Source organism: Garra rufa, chromosome 6, assembly GCF_049309525.1.
Source record: "Garra rufa chromosome 6, GarRuf1.0, whole genome shotgun sequence".
Lineage (NCBI taxonomy): Eukaryota > Metazoa > Chordata > Actinopteri > Cypriniformes > Cyprinidae > Garra > Garra rufa.
The window spans coordinates 4,684,095-4,704,709 of NC_133366.1; the positions used below are offsets into that span (position 1 = coordinate 4,684,095).

A 20,615-nucleotide genomic window follows, 5' to 3' on the forward strand; every position below is an offset into this window, starting at 1 on the left:
CATCAAACAGAATTATGTGTTTTTAGATTTTTTTTTTTTAATCTAAAAATGCAGAAAGTTTTCTGTGATGGCTAAGGTAAGGTTAGAGTAACCGGATAGAAAATACAGTTTGTGCAGTGTAAAAACGAATGAAATAGCCTATAACTATTGTTCGCAGGTGTGTGAATTAGGCTGTTTAACATACCAAGACGTGCATTTGTGTAATTTGTGTAAAAGAGCATAGTTATCATATTTGTACAAAATTAGCCCCCACATTTTTTTTTATTTAGTATTAAATTTTAATAATGAAAATAACTTGTACTCTTACTTTAATCTTGAAATCATTTTAGATAATTATTATCGTTAAAAAAAAAAACTTTCTTTTTATAATCTGCCATACAGTTTTGCATAGAGATGCAGTTTTTCCTCTTTGGCCAGAAGAGGGCGCCACATCATCTGACAAATCTTTTAGTCAATACACAACCTGATCTACTCATTTCTTGTTAAAAATCTTGTAAGAACTTTCTGAGTTCATCAGTGTGGCCTCACTTCCTGTCACCATGGAGACACATTTGACTAGTCCTCTCTAGCTTTTTAAGCCGTCAGCACATGAATAACCATCTTCTCTGCCAAACAGCCAGCATGTGTTTGACTTGGACATGTGCGGGTGTAAAGATTCACAGCAATATGTAAATAAATGCAGATTCCCTCACTGCAGTAATGTAATATGTAAAGTAACTCATGCATGTTCGGTTAACATCATATTCAATCCTAAAGAGAGATGAATAAACAGTGGTTTATTGATAGCACAGTGGCATCCTGAGCATTTTTATGTGCACCATGAGAACGTCAAAAACTACTGCTGAGATTTGAGGGTTGATGTGTGTTAAAGCTCCAGAGAAGCAGATATATTTAGGATTCAACTTGACATTTTGGTTCCCATAATCTGGACTCCCTGGAAACAGGATGTGAGGATGTGGGTTTTATGCATTATAAAGCATTAAAACGTTATTGAATCTGAATTAATCTGGATAATGACACTAACTAACTAACACTGAACTGAATAGAATCAACTTTGAACTCAGCTGAGCTGAATAACGACACTGAACTGAGCTGAAACTGAATTTATTTCATAATTGATTAATTTCACACTATTAAAACTGATGTTTTCCTGTTTTAATAATCTAAAACTGCTTTGAAACAATCTGCATTGCATGAAGTCCTATTTATATAAATGTGACTTGTCTTGGTTTATTCATTGAGTGTCTGTCAGTTACTCTACCGCAGGACTTCTTGCTTTCAATCACTTCACTTTTCCATGTGAATTAATCTACATGTGTCAGACAGATGTCTTTGGCTCTGGGGATTCTGGGAAATAATCATTATCAATGCACTCTCATGTTGCTGCTGTCCATGTTTAAATGCAAACAGATGTCATCCATAAGAAAGCATATTTTGAAATCATCATAAGCACGTGTAAATTAACAGTACGATTACTGCTCTCAGAAAAGAAGCACACTAGATTAGTCACATCTGTATCTCTATAACCTCAAAGATAAATTTGAATGTAATTGTGTTATCTGTAAAAATAAATAAAGCTTCCAAAAGGTGGTTTTCACACAGAAGAACCATTTTTGGTTTGTCACAGAACCTAGTGATTAATTATTAAAGGGGTCAACAGATGCCCAATTTCCACAAGTTGATATGATTCTTTAGGGTCTTAATGAGAAGTCTATAATTAGGGCTGCTCGATTTTGGCCAAAATCATAATCACAATTATTTTGGTCAATATTCTAATCACGATTATTTAACACGATTATGACTGGGTTCAAAACTTTACATTAGTGATTAATTTAAAGATAGCAATACAGCAGAAAAAAGATACAAATAAAAAAACAGTGATTTTTAAATATATATATATATATATATATATATATATATATATATATATATATATATATATATACTGAATACTTTTATGCAAGTCTAAGGTCTAACAATACTACAGAAATTGAATGTAATTATTTGAATGTAAATTAAAACCGTGTCTTCACTGTAAGAGTTAAACATGCTTTGTTTCTTATTAAAACTACAAAAGTCCTTCATTCAAGAGCAGTGAGTGATTTTTCTCTTTGTATTTGTACGTTTTATTAATATTAAAGGAGTAGTTCACTTTCAGAACAAAAATTTACAGATGATTAACTCACCCCCTTGTCATCCAAGATGTTCATGTCTTTCTTTCATCAGTCGTAAGGAAATTATGTTTTTTCAGGAAAACATTTCAGGATTTTTCTCCATATAATGGACTTCTATGGTGCCCCCGAGTTTGAACTTCCAAAATGCAGTTTAAATGCAGCTTCAAAGGGCTCTAAACGATCCCAGCCGAGGAAGAAGGGTCTTATCTAGCGAAACGATCGGTTATTTTCTAAAAAAAAAAAAAAAAATTACAATTTATATACTTTTTAAGCTCAAATGCCAGTCTCATCTAGCTCTGTGTGTACTCTGTGTAGAGATTAAAAAGTATATAAATTGTAAATGTTTTTGGAAAATAACTGATCGTTTCGCTAGATAAGACCCTTCTTCCTCGGCTGGGATTATTTAGAGCCCTTTGAAGCTGCATTTAAACGTCATTTTGGAAGCTCAAACTCGGGGGCACCATAGAAGTCCACTATATGGAGAGAAATCCTGAAATGTTCTTTATGACTGAAGAAAGAAAGACATGAACATCTTGGATGACAAGGGGGTGAGTACATTATCTGTAAATTTTTGTTCTGAAAGTGAACTACTCCTTTAAGCACAGAGACGGCAGAAGGAATATTATGTGTTAACATGGATCTAATATACTGTTACACACTTATTTTCATTCTAAACTGTTTATGATCACTTAAGACATAACTGACAAGGGTTTACTTGAATAATCATCAAGCGCCTCATTTTGAAATATTTTTGCGTGTATTTGACCTTTTAGGCGCGCATATTGAGTTAAAAGATAACTATATATGTGACCCTGGACCACAAAACCAGTCTTAAGTCGCTGGGGTATATTTGTAGCAATAGCCAAAAATACATTGTATGGGTCAAAATTATAGATTTTTCTTTTATGCCAAAAATCATTAGGAAATTAAGTAAAGATCATGTTCCATGAAGATTTTTTTGTAAAATTCCTACTGTAAACATATCAAAATGTGATTTTTGATTAGTAATATGCATTGTTAAGAACTTAATTTGGAGAAATTTAAAGGTGATTTTCTCAGTATTTTGATTTTTTTGCAACCTCAGATTCCAGATTTTCAAATAGATGTATCTCAGCCAAATATTGTCCTATCCTAACAAACCACACATCAATAGAAAGCTTATTTATTGAGCTTTCATAATATGTATACATCTCAGTTTTGTGAAAAGTCACTTTACATGATTTTGCTGATTTGCATGTGAAATTAAGCTTTTATAGAGGAGCAATAATCTCATTTTCATGATTGTTTAAAACAGAAATCGAAACCAAATTTCGATTAATTGCACAGCACTATCTATAATATACTTTGGTTAAAATTTCTCAATGGTAGTGTAAAAAACACTCTTTTTACCTTGTCAAAATTAGCCCTTTTTAGAGCAAGCTATTCTGTTGCATGTGCCTTTAAATGCTAATGAGCTCTGCTCGCCCCGCCCCTCTCTGCCGTGGGATGATGAGCTGTAATGTTTACTTTAGCCGCATTTAGCCACGTTTAGCGGCGAAACCCTGCTAACTAGCACATTATTAAGAAGGGCCATTTGCAAAGATGCATTAAAACCTTTATACTCACTTCTGCTGTGGGTGAAGCTGCATCACAAATGATTCACAGGAACATAGACACATATGTAGATCTCGATTGGTGCTTTCCTTTCAAAAACAAAAGTAATGTTTATCCTCTGCGTCTTCAGCGGCTCAGATGTCGGGAGTAAATGATGACTGCTATGTTCATTATTACATCCAACAACAGAACACCTCAATCTGAGACATTCTTGTCAATCGGCAATCTAATTCGGACTGTTTCAGCTCAGTGAGGGCGGGTCTAAGGTAAGGCGCTCATGTCAATCAATTATTGTGGGAGTGGCCTCTGTCTGCGTTTCGTCACATCGACAAGAAGCTGAGAATGACCTGATTTTAAAAGCGGGATATTACATTTAAAGATTTAAAAAAAAATACCACTGGGTGGGTTTTTATCATTGTAGGTTGGTTGTGTACACAAACTGCCAACACACATTAATGTTCAAACAACATGTAAAAGTGAGTTTTGCATCTGATGACCCCTTTAAAAGAACCAGGAGAATGCATAAAGATTCTTCCTTTATTTTTAAGAGTTTATTCACCAATATATACTCACTCAAATCTGTCTGTTTTAATCTTGAAAACTTCTTTGATAAATCTGCTTCTGGGGTTTCTAAAGAAAGTAAAGTTTATGATTGAAAACAAATCCTCATAAAGGTTTTTGACATTTGATGTTGTTCTTCTGTGCCTTTTTCTCCGCACACAGTGTCTTATGTGTGTTTTTATTCAGACAGCATGATTGTGAATCTGTCCTGAGAATATCTCGCCAACTGTGAAACATCCAGGTGCTCTTTTGTGATCATCAGATGCGTACTCCTTTGTTTTTGTCTTCCTCTGTGATGTCCTCCCATCAACGCTGTTCTTCTGTAGTGTTTTAGGTATCCTGACGTACATCACAATCAGATGCTGGCCTGTTCCAGCGCTTGTTGTAAGTGTTTTGTGCATCTTTGATTGTTCTGCAAGGTTCACTCCTACAGAGAGGAGCAACAGCCCTGAACTTTCTCTATTTATAGCCTGTTTTTCTTATTGATGAACATTTGAGATACTAACACTCTAAAGCTTTATCCAAGTTAATCTTGATGTTGGTTCTCAGAGATCCCTCAAGTTTCAGTATGGTTCACATAAGATAATGCTTCTTGTGTATGAAGAACTCCATGCATTCATCATTCTCCTGCATTTTTTGTTCAACCCTGAACAAAAGCAGAGATTTGGTTCTTCTCAAGGTTTTGTCCTTGGGAACATCTTTACATGCTTTTATGTTGTTGTTTTTTTTTTTTTTTTTTAATATGCTGCATTTAATATTGGTTTGTTTGCTGGCGGGTTTGTAAGGCTTACTGTTATTCATAAATTAATAATGTAATTCATGTAATGCTGATTTGGAACTATTAATGCTACACAAATGCATAGATATAAATTAAAATATGACAAAAATTGTTGGAAACTATCCTTTACAGTTCAGTTTTTTATCATGTTATGTACATTTTTAGTCAGTTTTACTACTGAAACCGCATCAAATTTTAGTTGATAACAATAAAATTTAGTTGTGACAAAATGCAATGGTTATTATTCAGATTGAGTGGATCATATTCTATTCAAGATTTTTTCTTTAGAAAACATTATGCATTGCAGTGTTATTTTAGTATAATTGAGATGCACTCTTAAAAAAACAAAGGTGCTTTGTGATGCCACAGAAGAACCTTTTTTGTTTAAATGGTTCCATAAAGAACCTTTAACATCTGAGGAACCTTTCTATTTTACAAAAGTTTATTTGTGGCAAAAGAAGGTTTTTCAGATTATAAAAAATGTAAGAAAGAGATGGTTCTTTAAAGAACCGTTGACTGAATGGTTTAAAAGTGTTTTAGTTTCTAATGTGAGCAATATTCATTGACTTAATCACATGAGTGCCACGGCGGGTCTTACGTTAATAAGCCAGACTCGTGTTTTAAGAGATTAAGAGGCCACAGCAGCTCATTTCTTCGTCCTTTCTGACCCTTGCATGAAGGAACCACCAGAATACATAACTGAACTCTTACAGAACTCCAAAAAAGTTTCTTTGGAGACGAGAGCAATGGGATACGAAGCTGTTGGAGATATTTACAATGCCTGTCAAAGTAAAACTCAATGAGATTTTTATGGAGCTTTTCTAGTCAGCTCAATTTATTTCTCTAGATTTCTTACCACATATCTAAAAGATTTGACCACACTTAGTTGACTAGAAGGTTAGACTTAAAGCATTGGATTGAGGTTTTTGTAAATGATTTTACAGTAACTGATTAATTAAGCAAGGTCATGTTTAATCATGTTCTTTGTTTATGCTCATGCGTGCGCAAAAGCATTGGAGGATTGTTGGATTTTTCATTAAAAGCGTATCAGAGAAGCTGAGCAGTTGCTTACAGTGACCTTTCCACACACACTCATCGGCTGGAGACCGACACGTCACGCTGAGAGCCAAATGAAATGAGTGCTATAGAAACACAAGAACACTGTATGACCTTCTCCAATCTATTTATTCATCTTGCATTTGTCTGTAAGTGTGTCCATAGGCACATGGTCAACGTAAGAAGCCCATCAGAGCTAATAAAGTTGAGTGAAAGAAAGAAGGACGTCCTGCTCTTCGGTTGCAGGCCACAGGAAATAGATTCAGGAGCATCATTCAATTTTTCACTAATGAAGTTTCATTATCAGCCCTTGAAGTTGGCTGCTTATTTCATTACCTCATTGAGTAGTGTGTGTGTGTGTGTGTGTGTGTGTGTGGCCACAGCTTTGATAGATGTGACCGGTTTCTCTGTGTTCGACTGAGATTTCTGTGCCAAACGTCGATATGGGCACAAAAACGTCTTGGTAATGACTTTCTGTCCTCTCTTGCATGACTCTAACGCCGGCCCCTGACAGCACTGACACTACACTTCTCCATTCTGCATGTTATTGATCAGATACATTTAAAACATCTCGAATGGCCTTAATGAGCACTAGACCAGATGTTTTGTGACTGCTGCAGATTGAAATCGACACTGTGTTCACTGTAAAGATCCAAACCTGCTGAAAAAACATCTGACACTTACACAACTGGCACACTGAATCCCATCTCATCCCTCATTAATGCACAAAAGACGTCAGTTGGTAAAATGTTTGCTCGTGCCTATATGGTAGCGTTTCCATGAAAACCAGTTTAGTACATTCACTTTAATGCAGAACAATAAAACAGGCGCTTATGACAACTTTTAAAGGGATGGTTCACCCAAACATGAGCTTGCCTTTATGTCAATCCAAGCTGGGTGTCACTGATTTTCTTCTGTGGAACACAAAAGATGATCTTTGAAAAATGGCACTGTGTACATACAATGAATGTCAACGCTCTTTAAAATATCTTCTTTAATGTCCCACAGAGGAAACATTTTTTAGGTGGTAAGACCTTTTAAGGTTTGTTGCTAGGAAAAGATTGTCAACTAGCTCTAACTAGCAACCAGGTCCAACTTGGGCCATAAATTACCATCTTAGAGCTTAAAAACCCATCAGGAAATATCTAATTATACCAAATTAATGTGGTTAAGATGGTTTATTGCTGGTTTAAGATGGTCTACCAGCTTGAGAGATATTTACAAGGTCTGACTTGGGCCATACATGACCAGATCTTCAAGACACTTCAGGAAATACGTCATACCAATTTTAAGTTGTCAGGCTGGTTTGTTGTTGGTCAGAAGTGGTTTATCATCTCTACACTGTAAAAAACTATTTGTTGAGTCAACTTAAAATAATTTGTTACCTGGCTGCCTTAGAATTTTAAGTTCAGTCAACTAAAAAAAAAGTTTAGTCAACTTAAAATGTTGTTGTACTAAGTGACAACTTAGATATTTAAGTTGATTCAACTTAAAATTTGAAAGCAGCCAGGTAACTTACCTAGATTTTAAGTTGAACAACCCACTTTTTTGTTGTCCCTTAGTACAATTTAACATTTCCAGTTGACTAAACTTATTTGACCTGACTGAACTTAAAATTTTAAGGCGGCAGGCTAACAAATTATTTTAAGTTGACTCAACAATTTTTTTTTTATACAGTGTAACTAGATACCAACTACAAGTTGTAGGTGATCAAACAGGTTTGTTTCTAGTTTAAGGTGGTCTACCAACTCTAAATATCTAACAGGTCCAACCTGGGCCATCAATAACCAGTTACAACCTTTAAGAGCCTGCAGGAAACATTGGATCATACCAAGGTAGTCGTCAAAGATACCAGCTCTAACCAGCTACAAGCCCACTTGGAACATGAATGACCATCTTAGACCTTTAAAATCCCTCAGGAAATATCAGATCATACTTGTTTCATGAAGCTGGTTCATGATGGTTTACAAGCTGTAACCAGGACTAGGTCTATCTTGAACCATAAATGTCCGGCTTAGACCTTCAAGGCCCCTCAGGAAAAGTAATATACCAGTTTTAGGTGGTCAGTTTGGTTTATTGTTATTCAAAGATGGTTCACCAGCTCTAACCAACTACCAGGTTCAACCTGGACCATAAATAACCAGCTTATACCTTTAAGAGCCTTCAGGAAATATATCATACCAGTTTTAAGTTGTCAGTTTGGTTTGTTGTATGTAAAATGTGGTCTACCATCTCAAACTAGATACCAGGTCCAATTTGAACCATAAATTACCAGCTTAGACATTTAAGAGCCTACTGAATGTCTTAGTTTTAGGTGGTCAGATTGGTTTGTTTCTGGTCTAAGGTGGTCTACCAGCTCTAGTCACCAGATCCAACCTGGACAATAAATGACCGGTTTAGACTTTTAAGAGCCATCAGGAAATATCATATACCAGTTTTAGGTAGTCAGACTGGTTTGATGCTGTTTTGAGGTCTACCAACTCTAGCTAACATACCAAGTTAAAGTGGTAGTCCTGGACCTGAAAGCTAGTTAAAGCTGGTAAACCCAGCTTTAACTAGCTTTCAGGTCCAGCCTGGACCATGAATGACCATCTTAGACCTTTAAGAGCCTTCAGAAGATATATCATAACAGTTTTAAGTTATCAGCCTGGTTTGTTGTTGGTTAAAAGTGGTCTACCAGATCTAACTAGATACGAGGTCCCACTTAGACCATACATGACCAATTTAGACCTTAACCCATCAGGAAATATCAGGTTATACCAGTTGATTGTGGTCAAGATGGTTTATTGCTGGTCTAAGATGGTCTACCAGCTTGAGAGTTATTTACCAGGTCCAACTTGGGCCATAAATAACCAGATCTTTAAGACCCTTCAGGAAATACATCATACCAATTTTAAGTTGCCAGACTGGTTTGTTGTTGGTCAGAAGTGGTTTATCATCTCTACACTGTAAAAAACTATTTGTTGAGTCAACTTAAAATAATTTGTTACCTGGCTGCCTTAGAATTTTAAGTTCAGTCAACTAAAAAAAAGTTTAGTCAACTTAAAATGTTGTTGTACTAAGTGACAACTTAGATATTTAAGTTGATTCAACTTAAAATTTGAAAGCAGCCAGGTAACTTACCTAGATTTTAAGTTGAACAACCCCCTTTTTTGTTGTCCCTTAGTACAATTTAACATTTCCAGTTGACTAAACTTATTTGACCTGACTGAACTTAAAATTTTAAGGCGGCAGGCTAACAAATTATTTTAAGTTGACTCAACAATTTTTTTTTTATGCAGTGTAACTAGATACCAACTACAAGTTGTAGGTGATCAAACAGGTTTGTTTCTAGTTTAAGGTGGTCTACCAACTCTAAATATCTAACAGGTCCAACCTGGGCCATCAATAACCAGTTACAACCTTTAAGAGCCTGCAGGAAACATTGGATCATACCAAGGTAGTCGTCAAAGATACCAGCTCTAACCAGCTACAAGCCCACTTGGAACATGAATGACCATCTTAGACCTTTAAAATCCCTCAGGAAATATCAGATCATACTTGTTTCATGAAGCTGGTTCATGATGGTTTACAAGCTGTAACCAGGACTAGGTCTATCTTGAACCATAAATGTCCGGCTTAGACCTTCAAGGCCCCTCAGGAAAAGTAATATACCAGTTTTAGGTGGTCAGTCTGGTTTATTGTTATTCAAAGATGGTTCACCAGCTCTAACCAACTACCAGGTTCAACCTGGACCATAAATAACCAGCTTAGACCTTTAAGAGCCTTCAGGAAATATATCATACCAGTTTTAAGTTGTCAGTTTGGTTTGTTGTATGTAAAATGTGGTCTACCATCTCAAACTAGATACCAGGTCCAACTTGAACCATAAATTACCAGCTTATACATTTAAGAGCCTACTGAATGTCTTAGTTTTAGGTGGTCAGATTGGTTTGTTTCTGGTCTAAGGTGGTCTACCAGCTCTAGTCACCAGATCCAACCTGAACAAAACAAATGACCAGTTTAGACTTTTAAGAGCCATCAGGAAATATCATATACCAGTTTTAGGTAGTCAGACTGGTTTGATGCTGTTTTGAGGTCTACCAACTCTAGCTAACATACCAAGTTAAAGTGGTAGTCCTGGACCTGAAAGCTAGTTAAAGCTGGTAAACCCAGCTTTAACTAGCTTTCAGGTCCAGCCTGGACCATGAATGACCATCTTAGACCTTTAAGAGCCTTCAGAAGATATATCATAACAGTTTTAAGTTATCAGCCTGGTTTGTTGTTGGTTAAAAGTGGTCTACCAGATCTAACTAGATAGGAGGTCCCACTTAGACCCTACATGACCAATTTAGACCTTAACCCATCAGGAAATATCAGGTTATACCAGTTGATTGTGGTCAAGATGGTTTATTGCTGGTCTAAGATGGTCTACCAGCTTGAGAGTTATTTACCAGGTCCAACTTGGGCCATAAATAACCAGGGCCCGTATTCATAAAGAATCTTAGTGCAAAGAGTTGCTCCTAGTGACAAAATTCTAAGAGAATTCTTAGAAAAGTGGGCGTTTTCCCTTAAAATTAAAGAAAAGATCCTAGTAAAGAAAAAAGTAATTCAGAAAGAATCTTAACCCTTAAAAGAGGTCTTAAGGTCCAAATTGTTAGGAGTAGGGAAGAGGACTTTTAAGAGGCTTAAGAGTTTCTTTAGCAGTGGATAACACTGACAAAACATGAGGAGGGCAATGCAATATTTGCACACAATGCATGACAGTGATTTCACTGATGCTACACATGAGATTGTGCAGAGATAATGTTTGTGACTGATTTTATTAGAGACATGCTAACATCTCTGACATAGTGCAGAAATGCCATAGTGCAGAAATGGAAGAAATCACTACATTTATTACATGAACTTATTTGGCAACTGGAAACAATGCAACTATGCAGCAGTAATAATTTGGGTATGTTCACAACCTTCTATAAGCAAAGAGATCACACAAACAATTACAGCACTTTCACAACCTTAATGTGCTGCTGTTCATTACCTATCAAATACATTAAATACAACATTAACAGCGTGGTAAACAAAAATATATATAAACATATAAAATATATAAACTTACATAATATGTGTGTTGCGGTAAAGCAGGAAAAATGATGCCTATAATTTCAAAGTGAAGGCTTAAACTAGACCCTACACTTAAAAGTACTCTTTTATTTCCTTCTTGGACAACCAACCAATCACAGTCTTTAAAATGCTGTGTCATCGCTAGCAACGGGGTCAACCCCGCCTCCACACTAAGATAAAAGTTTTTGTCTTTTCTTTGCTCAGAGTTGCTCTTAGATTGATCCTGAATCACTCTTAAGCTAAAACTCCTACGTAGGAGTTTTTAAGCTAAAATAAAAGCTTTCTGAGAGGATTCTTAGAATCTTTATGAATACGGGCCCAGATCTTTAAGACCCTTCAGGAAATACATCATACCAATTTTAAGTTGCCAGACTGGTTTGTTGTTGGTCAGAAGTGGTTTACTATCTCTAACAAGCTACCAGCTCCAACTTGGACCAGGAAATACCAGTTTATGCCTTTAAGAGCCTACGGGAAATATCAGATCACATTAGTTTATGGTGGTCAACCTAGTGCATTGTTGGAATAAGCTTGTCTGTCAGCTGTAACTAGCTACCAGTTCAAACTTAGAGCATGAATGACCCGCTTAGACAGCTTAGACTTTTAAGAGCCTGCAGGATATATCAGATCATACTAGTTTATGGTCGGCAGACTAGCTTATTGTTGGTCTATCAACTCATTGTTGTAACCAGTTCCAACTTGAACCATAAATGATCAGCATAGACCTTGAGAAAGTGCAGGAAATATCAGATACCATTTTTAGGTCAAGTTGGTTTGTAGCTGGTCCAAAGTAGTTTACAAGCTCTAACCAGCTACCAGTTCCAATGACCAGCTTAGACCTTCTAAATACGTGAGACTGACTCCTGTAAAGCTGCTGTTTATGGAAATGTGTATGTTCTCCAGCGTGCCATGATGATGATGGATGTTAACCTGATTAGAGCGAGACATTAAAGAACGAGAGCTGTAATGAGAGAGCAATATCATGTGTAATGGATGTGATATTGTGCACATTACATTATATCTGTCATCGGTCACTCAGTCTTCTGCGAGCTGTTAGAAAGTCTCTCCCTCTGCATGTGTATGATGGTAAATCTCCACGGAAACGGCCTGCAAAACACACTGGAGGATTGGATTGCGGTCTTGTTAGGCGTAGGAGGCTGATAAGTCACCTTCACGAGCACCCGACGACGTCTGAGTGCTAGAGAGCCTGAATCAAGGTTTTTGAAGCATATTGACGTCATGTTTTTGTTCAGAGCAGCTGTGATGATTCATAAAACATGCATTTATTCTCCAAACCATCTTGAGTTTGTCAGTGGTCAGTGGGGGACTGCCTACTTCAAATTTAATCTCTCTTATTTGAAAATCTTTGCGTTTATGTGCTAAAAATGTGCTGTATGTAAAATCGCAGCATGCTGATGAGGTTTGTGGCCCACGCACGTGCCCACGCAAACACTAAAAAACATGTTTAAATTAAAGTGTGGGATATTAACTACAACGATGCAATCCATTGACAGCATTCGAGGATGTATTTGTGTTTCCTGAGAGGTGTCAAGCTCCAGAAAACCCTCGTATCAAGAGCTTTAATTACAGGGTCTCTGAGTTGCTGTGTAATTATAGCATTTCAATAACATCTATAAGAGCTTTTTGTCCTGAATGAGTGTTATTCCCACTGATCATCTCATAATACTCTGTTACACAAGGTCTTAAAAGGATCGCATCAGACATGTTTATCTTTGGATCTTCTCTTACTCCGAGGTTCACCTATTTTTGTGCATGAATAGTCTTTTAATCCATGGACTATTTAGCCCTGAATGGCAATTTGTGTCAATTTCAGTGCTGAATTTATTTTTAACATCAGCTATGTTGTGAAAAGCAACACGAGTACCATAAATAATTTCTAAATAATTTAACAACATTGTTATAAATTTGTGCCTTGCGAAAGCATTCAAACACATTTTTTCATGTTTTTTTTTTTTTTAATGTTACGGCCTTATGTTAAACTGTTTTAACCTACTTTTTTCCCACATCAATCTACACTCTGTACACCATAATCACAAAGCAAAAACGGATTTGTGACAACCTTGCAAATTTATTAAAATAAAAAAAACTGAAATAAGTACATTGCAAGTATCCATACCCTTAACGTACTTAGTACTTAGTTGAAGCACCTTAACAGCCTCAAGTCTTTTTGGGTATGATGTAACAAGCTTTGCACATCTGCTTTTGGCAATTATCCGCCATTCTTCACCTCACATCTTCACCTCTCAAGCTCTGTCAGCTTGGATGGTGGCAGACGCACATTTTCGAGTTTTCTTTAGAAATGTTCAAGCCTAGACAGTGGCTGGACCACTCAAGGACATTCACAGAGTTGTCTATTGGCCACACTTGCTATGTGCTTAGGGTCATTGTCTTGTTGGAAGGTGAACCTTCTGCCCAGTCTGAGGTTCTGAATGCTCTGGACTAGTTTTTTTTTATTAAGGCTATCTCTATATTTTTCTGTGTTGAGCTTTCCTTCTGCTTTGACGAGTCCCTCAGATATAATGGAGCTCAAATAGAGTGACCATCAGGTTCTTGGTCACCAGTCTAACCAAGACCCCTCTCCATCAATTGCTCAGTTTGGCCAGGAGGCCAGCTCTAGGAAGAGTCCTAGTTCTTCCAAACTTATGTATAATGGAGACTAAATGCTTCTGTGAACCTCCGGTTCAGCAGAATTTTTTCTGAACTCTTCCCTAGATGTGTGGATTGATGCAACCATGTCTCTGAGCTTTATAGGCTTTTTTTCGTTTTACCTCAAGGCTTGGTTTTTGCTCTGATATGCATCTTCAGCTGTTAGACCTTTTATTAAGAGGTGTGTGCCTTTCCAAATGTGTATGGAGTGTAGATTGATGTGGAAAAATAACATAAGGCTGCAACATAACAAAACGTGAAAAAATGAATATATACTTTTTTACATTTCAAAGTCAAAGTCAAAGTCAACTTTATTGTCAATTCTGCTATATGTACTAGACATACAGAGATTGAAATTGCGTTACTCTCAGACCCTAGGTGCATACACGTAACATTAAATACAAAAGGTAGGAATTTAAAAATACAAATAAATACAATTATACATATAATATATAAAAAACAAAAACAATATACAAGTAAGGGCACATGGCACAGTGCAAACAGTGCAAACTGGACAGAGTAGTGCAAATGCAAAAAGAATAAGGTGCAAAAGGAGCTTATAAGTGTAATAAAGTGACAGTTATAGCAGACAAGTCTTTAGAGGTAGTCTGAGTGTAGTAAGAGGTAGTTAGCAGAGCACCAAACTACACAAGTGACTGGTGCAGGTCGGTGGGTGAGTGTGTTTGAGTATGTGTGTTTGAGTATGTGTGTGTGTGTGTGTGTGTGTGTGTGTGTGTGTGTGTGTGTGTGTGTGTGTGTGTGTACCTGGTATTCATCACGTTGTGGGGACTAAATGTCCCCACAAGGATAGGAATACCAGTAGATTTTGACCTTGTGGGGACATTTCTCAGGTCCCCATGAGGAAACAGGCTTATAAATCATGCACAATGAGTTTTTTTGAGTAAGTAAAAGTGTGCACAATCTCCTGTGAGGGCTAGGTTTAGGTGTAGGGTAGGTGTAGGGCGATAGAAAGTATGGTTTGTACAGTATAAAAACCATTACGCCTATGGAATGTCCCCATAAAACATGTAAACCCAACATGTGTGTGTGTGTGTGTGTGTGTGTGTGTGTGTGTGTGTGTGTGTGTGTGTGTGTGTGAGTGTGTGTGTGTGTGTGTGTGTGTGTGTGTGTGTGTGTGTGTGTGTGTGTGTGTGTGTGTGTGTGTGTGTGTGTGTGTGTGCCTGGTATTCATCACGTTATGGGGACCAAATGTCCCCACAAGGATAGGAATACAGTAGATTTTGACCTTGTGGGGACATTTCTCAGGTCCCCATGAGGAAACAGGCTTATAAATCATGCACAATGAGTTTTTTTGAGGAAGTAAAAGTGTGCACAATCTCCTGTGAGGGCTAGGTTTAGGTGTAGGGTAGGTGTAGGGCGATAGAAAGTACGGGTTGTACAGTATAAAAACCATTACGCCTATGGAATGTCCCCATAAAACATGTAAACCCAACATGTGTGTGTGTGTGTGTGTGTGTGTGTGTGTGTGTGTGTGTGTGTGTGTGTGTGTGTGTGTGTGTGTGTGTGTGTGTGTGTGTGTGTGTGTGTGTGTGCACCTGGTATTCATCACGTTGTGGGGACCAAATGTCCCCACAAGGATAGGAATACCAGTAGATTTTGACCTTGTGGGGACATTTCTCAGGTCCCCATGAGGAAACAGGCTTATAAATCATGCACAGTGAGTTTTTTTGATAAAGTAAAAGTATGCACAATCTCCTGTGAGGGCTAGGTTTAGGTGTAGGGTAGGTGTAGGGCGATAGAAAGTACGGTTTGTACAGTATAAAAACCATTACGCCTATGGAATGTCCCCATAAAACATGTAAACCCAACTGTGTGTGTGTGTGTGTGTGTGTGTGTGTGTGTGTGTGTGTGTGTGTGTGTGTGTGTGTGTGTGTGTGTGTGTGTGTGTGTGTCGCAGTTCAGGAAGTTTGTGGGGCATTCATTTAGTATATACAATCATTTAGACTGAGACTTTCTCACTCTGTACTCTTTTAGTGTTAAGGAATAGTCGTTTCTTTCCTCCATCCTCTATCTCACCATGAAGTTGCTGAGGTCATAAAATCATTGATTATGTGTGGTTATATGCTAATTTAATTAGGATTCTGGCATGCAGAAATCAAGCATTTCAGAAAAAGCCATTTTCAGCTAAGTTGCAATAAATGATGTGGGAAGTTGTGAAAGTTCCTGCACACTTTCACTGTACATCAGACACTTTTATTTCGAAAGCTCAAGGATAATCTGATTTCATACGAGATGAGCTTTACATTTAGTGCTTTTAAGAGCTGCTTGAGGCAATGCAGCTTGTTCGTCTTCACAGAAAAATCCTACAACACACTGACTTCTGTAAAATACAGATGATGATGTTGAACTCTGTTTTACAAACTAAAGTGGATGGTGATTTTTCAAATTTAGTGAAAAGCATGCTTCATTATAATAGCAGTCCTCTGAAGTCCTGTGATATTTTCCTTTTCAGAGCTCGGCTAAATTGCCATTCACTCCGCTTGTATAGAAAGCAATAGCTTGCATGTTTATCCTCACATCCGTCTTCAATGAAGCACAAAATGAGAAGATCATACCGGCTCAGCATGACACGAAGGTCAGTAAATAATGGCAGCATTTGCATTTCTGGGTGAACGAGTCTTTTAAGCATCTGGGCTGCTGACACAAAGGTTACTGGTGATCTCCAATAGTAATTGAGATCATACTCTCACTCCATCAGCACTGTGCCCTTGAGGAAGACGCCGAAACCTCAACCCTGGCAATTAGTATTACAAAACACTTGAGCTGAAGATACTGCATGATGGAAGAGAGGTTATTGATACTGATTTAAACTTCAGTTAAACTAAAAGTTACAGATTTATTGATGCTTAAAAACTGTAAAATTGTGAAATATTATTGCAGTTTAAAATAACTATTTTATCTGAATATCTGTTAAAATGTACTTTATTGCTGTGATCAAAGCTGAATTTTCAGCATCATTACTCCAGTCTTCAGTGTCACGTGATCCTTCAGAAATTATTCTTTAGAGTTTTTTCCTCTGTAATGGACATAATATTTAACTGCATTTCAATGAGAACTCACATGTCACAGTTTTAAGCCTGTACAGATTCATGTTTTCTTTTTTGGAGATACCAAATGTTTGGACGTTTGACCATGATCACACCCTCTCCTTGGTCTTTAAATGGCTAAAATTTGCTTAGTGAAAATTTTTTTACATCCTTATGTTATGGATGATAATATGTTTGCAATTGTCATTTAAATCTGAGTAATTCTCAAATTGTTTATCATAAAGCAACATCTCAGGAAAATGTTATGGGTTTTCAAATCCAAATATGACTTCCTGTCATTTCATACATGTCCATTGTAGAGGACACCAGGACTAAAATCATGTTTATTATGCATTTTGGGAGACATTTGAATAGGAAAATAAATAACAAATCAGTATTCTTATGAAATATTAGATATTATTATAAAAATCTGGCCAATTATTATCCCATTATGACCATTCTTTTTTCAACATTCTGTCCCAACAGCAACACATTAATATGCAAATTAGATACAGTGTATAGATACAATGTGTTTAATAGGAAAACCAGTTTATGGATATTTTTACAAACATACTGCATGAAACAAAATGGTATATCAAATTATTGTGTTAAATGTTGTATAACATAGTTGAATCATCCTTAAAAAAAGTTTGGTATAATAAAATCCTGAAACCTACAAACTTTTTTTTTTAAAACAAATCCAATTGTTTTGCCTTTTTTATGTCTATTCATGCCATTTTATTTATTTATTTATTTATTTAGTCCTGGTGTCTTCAGAGGAAATAAAATATGAATAAAATATCATTTTTCAAAAATGCAAATTGTCCATTTTTTTTCTAATGTTCTAAACAATGCAATGGCATGAAAAAATACTAAATTCACAAATCTTTTTTTTTTCTGGGTCTCAGGAGGATATGCTGATTTGCTGCTCAACAAACATTTCTGATTATTATCAGTGTTGAAAACAGTTGTGCAGCTTCATATTTCTGTGGAAACGGTGATGCACTTTGTTTTTCAGGATTCTTTAAGGAATAGACAGTTCAAAAGCACAGCATTCATATTTATTAAAATGAAGACAAACAGGTTAGTAAAAACAAACTACACAATGAGGTGTTTTATCACAAGCTGTCCGACGACTCTCATCCTCTTTCCATATGTTCAGCAAATCTGCTTGTTTTTTATGCAGTATAGTCCTGACTCGTGTGTTTCTCTATAGGAGTGGCTGCAGATAGTGACGTTTGCTAATTCAGATGAAACTCCCAGATGGTGAGATGAATTCTCTTTTATTCTGTCTGTGTACTGTGTGTTTTATGAAGCTGTACCTCCTCCTGTGTTATCTTGCCTGGTCGCTCTGATCTGAACATCTCTGAGGGTTCGGTTGAGATCTATATGGCGAGTCTGAGATGCACATGTGTGCTGTGAATTCAGATCACATCCGACACACAATCATAGATTCTGGCTGTGTTGGGAATCGGCTACTACGACTATTGTTTTTTTTTTTTCTTTTTTTTTCTTTTTTTCTCAGTATATAGTATGTACAGTATACAGGATGCAAATTCTTCATGCATGCACTGAGAAAAATTTGCACAGAGATAGTGCTGCACAGTTTTGAAAAAGAAAAATGATATAGGCTGCACAATTTTGTCAAACTATAAAATAATAATAATTTAGTTATTTTATTATGGTTTATATGGTATATATAGTAATATTTTGTGGTAAAATGTATATTTTTTAATAAATATAAATAAAATGATTTAATTATTTAATTCTGTTGCAGCCTTTGCGGTTTGATAATTGCACTAATAATGCGTTTTTGGTTTTATTTCATCTGAATTTCACAAGTGAGTTAATTTTTGTCTTTTCTAAGTCAAATGAATGTCACTTACAATTATTTTCTCAAATTATTTGACTAGAATAATGAGGTCATGTGATCACTTACAAAAATGTTAAAATGTTTGCTGTATAATGCATGCTTTTTCATAGTATTATGATCACGTTTCATGTCTAAAGCTGTTGACAAACAGTCATTGTAATTTGCATGAGCTGTTCTGTATAAGAAGGTGTTTTTGTTTGTTTTTTATGCAGAATTGTGAATAAATCTGTAGAAACTTGGACAGCTACACTGCTTTAAAGAATACATTTATTTACATGATGCTCACAGTCTGTTCAAGGGGAATTTGGGGACAAAGTGTGATATGCATATGTGTGTGTGTGTGTGTGTGTGTGTGTGTGTGTGTGTGTGGTTTTGACTGGCTTTGGTATCATATGTCCTGGTTCTGTATGCTGAGATACTCAATACCTAAGCGTCTCATACAAAGCCTCATCTGAACCTGAGAGCCGACGCTGGACTAGAGACGGCAGCTTGAACCGTGTTTATGCCTCTGCCTAATATAGAAGAACAAATACAAGTACTGATAATACATTTCATGCAATATTATTTTAATGCAGGGGCGCCGCTCGCAATTTTGGGCCCTATGACAAAATATGAGGTTGGGCCCCCCCTACCACACAAAAGCAGATCTCTGGGGGCCCCTAAATGGCATGGGCCCTTAGAATTGTCCTAACTTCCCCCCTTAACGGCGCCCCTGTTTTAATGTATGATTTTTTTTAAATCATTATGGTACTAAATTCTAATTAGTTTGGTCATGAGAATCATCCTATCCATTTTTTTTTTTTTCAAATTAAATTAGCAGTTTTTTTTTCCTTAGAGTGATTGGAAAAATATGCTTTTAAAAATATGATATAACTGACATCTTTTTGACATTCACTGATATATAGAGGCATAAATACGCTCTTATAATAAATTACTGATATATTTTATCTAAAAAATGGCATTAAAGGAAATACTTTGGCAGTATGAGACAAAAGTAAACTGTTATGTCAATAAAAAATGCATGTCTGTTTTTTTCCCCACATTATTCTTAATGGTGACTTTAATTAGATTCACATTTACTGTTATATTCATAAAGTCACCATGAATTAAAATCACTACAACCAATAATAGTTTAATTATTAATATCTCTGTTTAGTTTTGCATCACAATGTAGTAATAGAAACATGGTAAAAATCTTAATTGTCCTTAAAATACTTACTTTCATTCCAGTCATTATAATATATAATGTCTTATTTTTCCCTGTATTGATTTTGGGGCGAAATATGAGCCAGATATCTGCACTGCTACAAGACAACAGCTTGCTTAAGCTAAGACCAGGGAGGTATTTCATAAAACAAGTTTACCAAATAAAACAGGCTTTTTTTCAGTTAGTCTGACTTACTGTCACTTGATTTGATTTAAAATAAACCAGACTAACTTAAATAAGCCTGGCTTATTTTGTAAACTTTTTGTAAATTTTATGAAACACCCCCCAGGTTTGCTGGTTTAGGACCAGTCTAGTTGGACTCCTCCCTCATGAAAATAAAAGTGTAGTAACCATGGCTTTTGGCATAATAATTACCATTTGTATAACCACAGGTTTACTACCAATTTCATGGTAAACTATATGGTTAGTGCAGTTAAACTATGGTTCATTTGTGACCCTGAACCACTAAAACAGTCTTAGCAGGGGTATATTTGTAGCAATAGCCAAAAATAACATTGCATGGGTCAAAATTGTTCTTTTATGCCAAAAATCATTAGGA

General features: G+C 36.3%; 1 protein-coding gene across 1 annotated transcript in view; it reads left to right on the forward strand.

The window, feature by feature from the left end:
* The window catches only part of gcgrb (glucagon receptor b), a 77,451-nt gene that overhangs the window by 8,319 nt on the left and 48,517 nt on the right, over window positions 1-20,615 (forward strand). Inside the window, exons 3-4 of the mRNA XM_073841913.1 lie at window positions 18,193-18,242; window positions 18,293-18,368. Coding sequence (XP_073698014.1) covers window positions 18,193-18,242; window positions 18,293-18,368 — 126 coding nt within the window. The remainder of the gene's footprint in view (window positions 1-18,192; window positions 18,243-18,292; window positions 18,369-20,615) is intronic.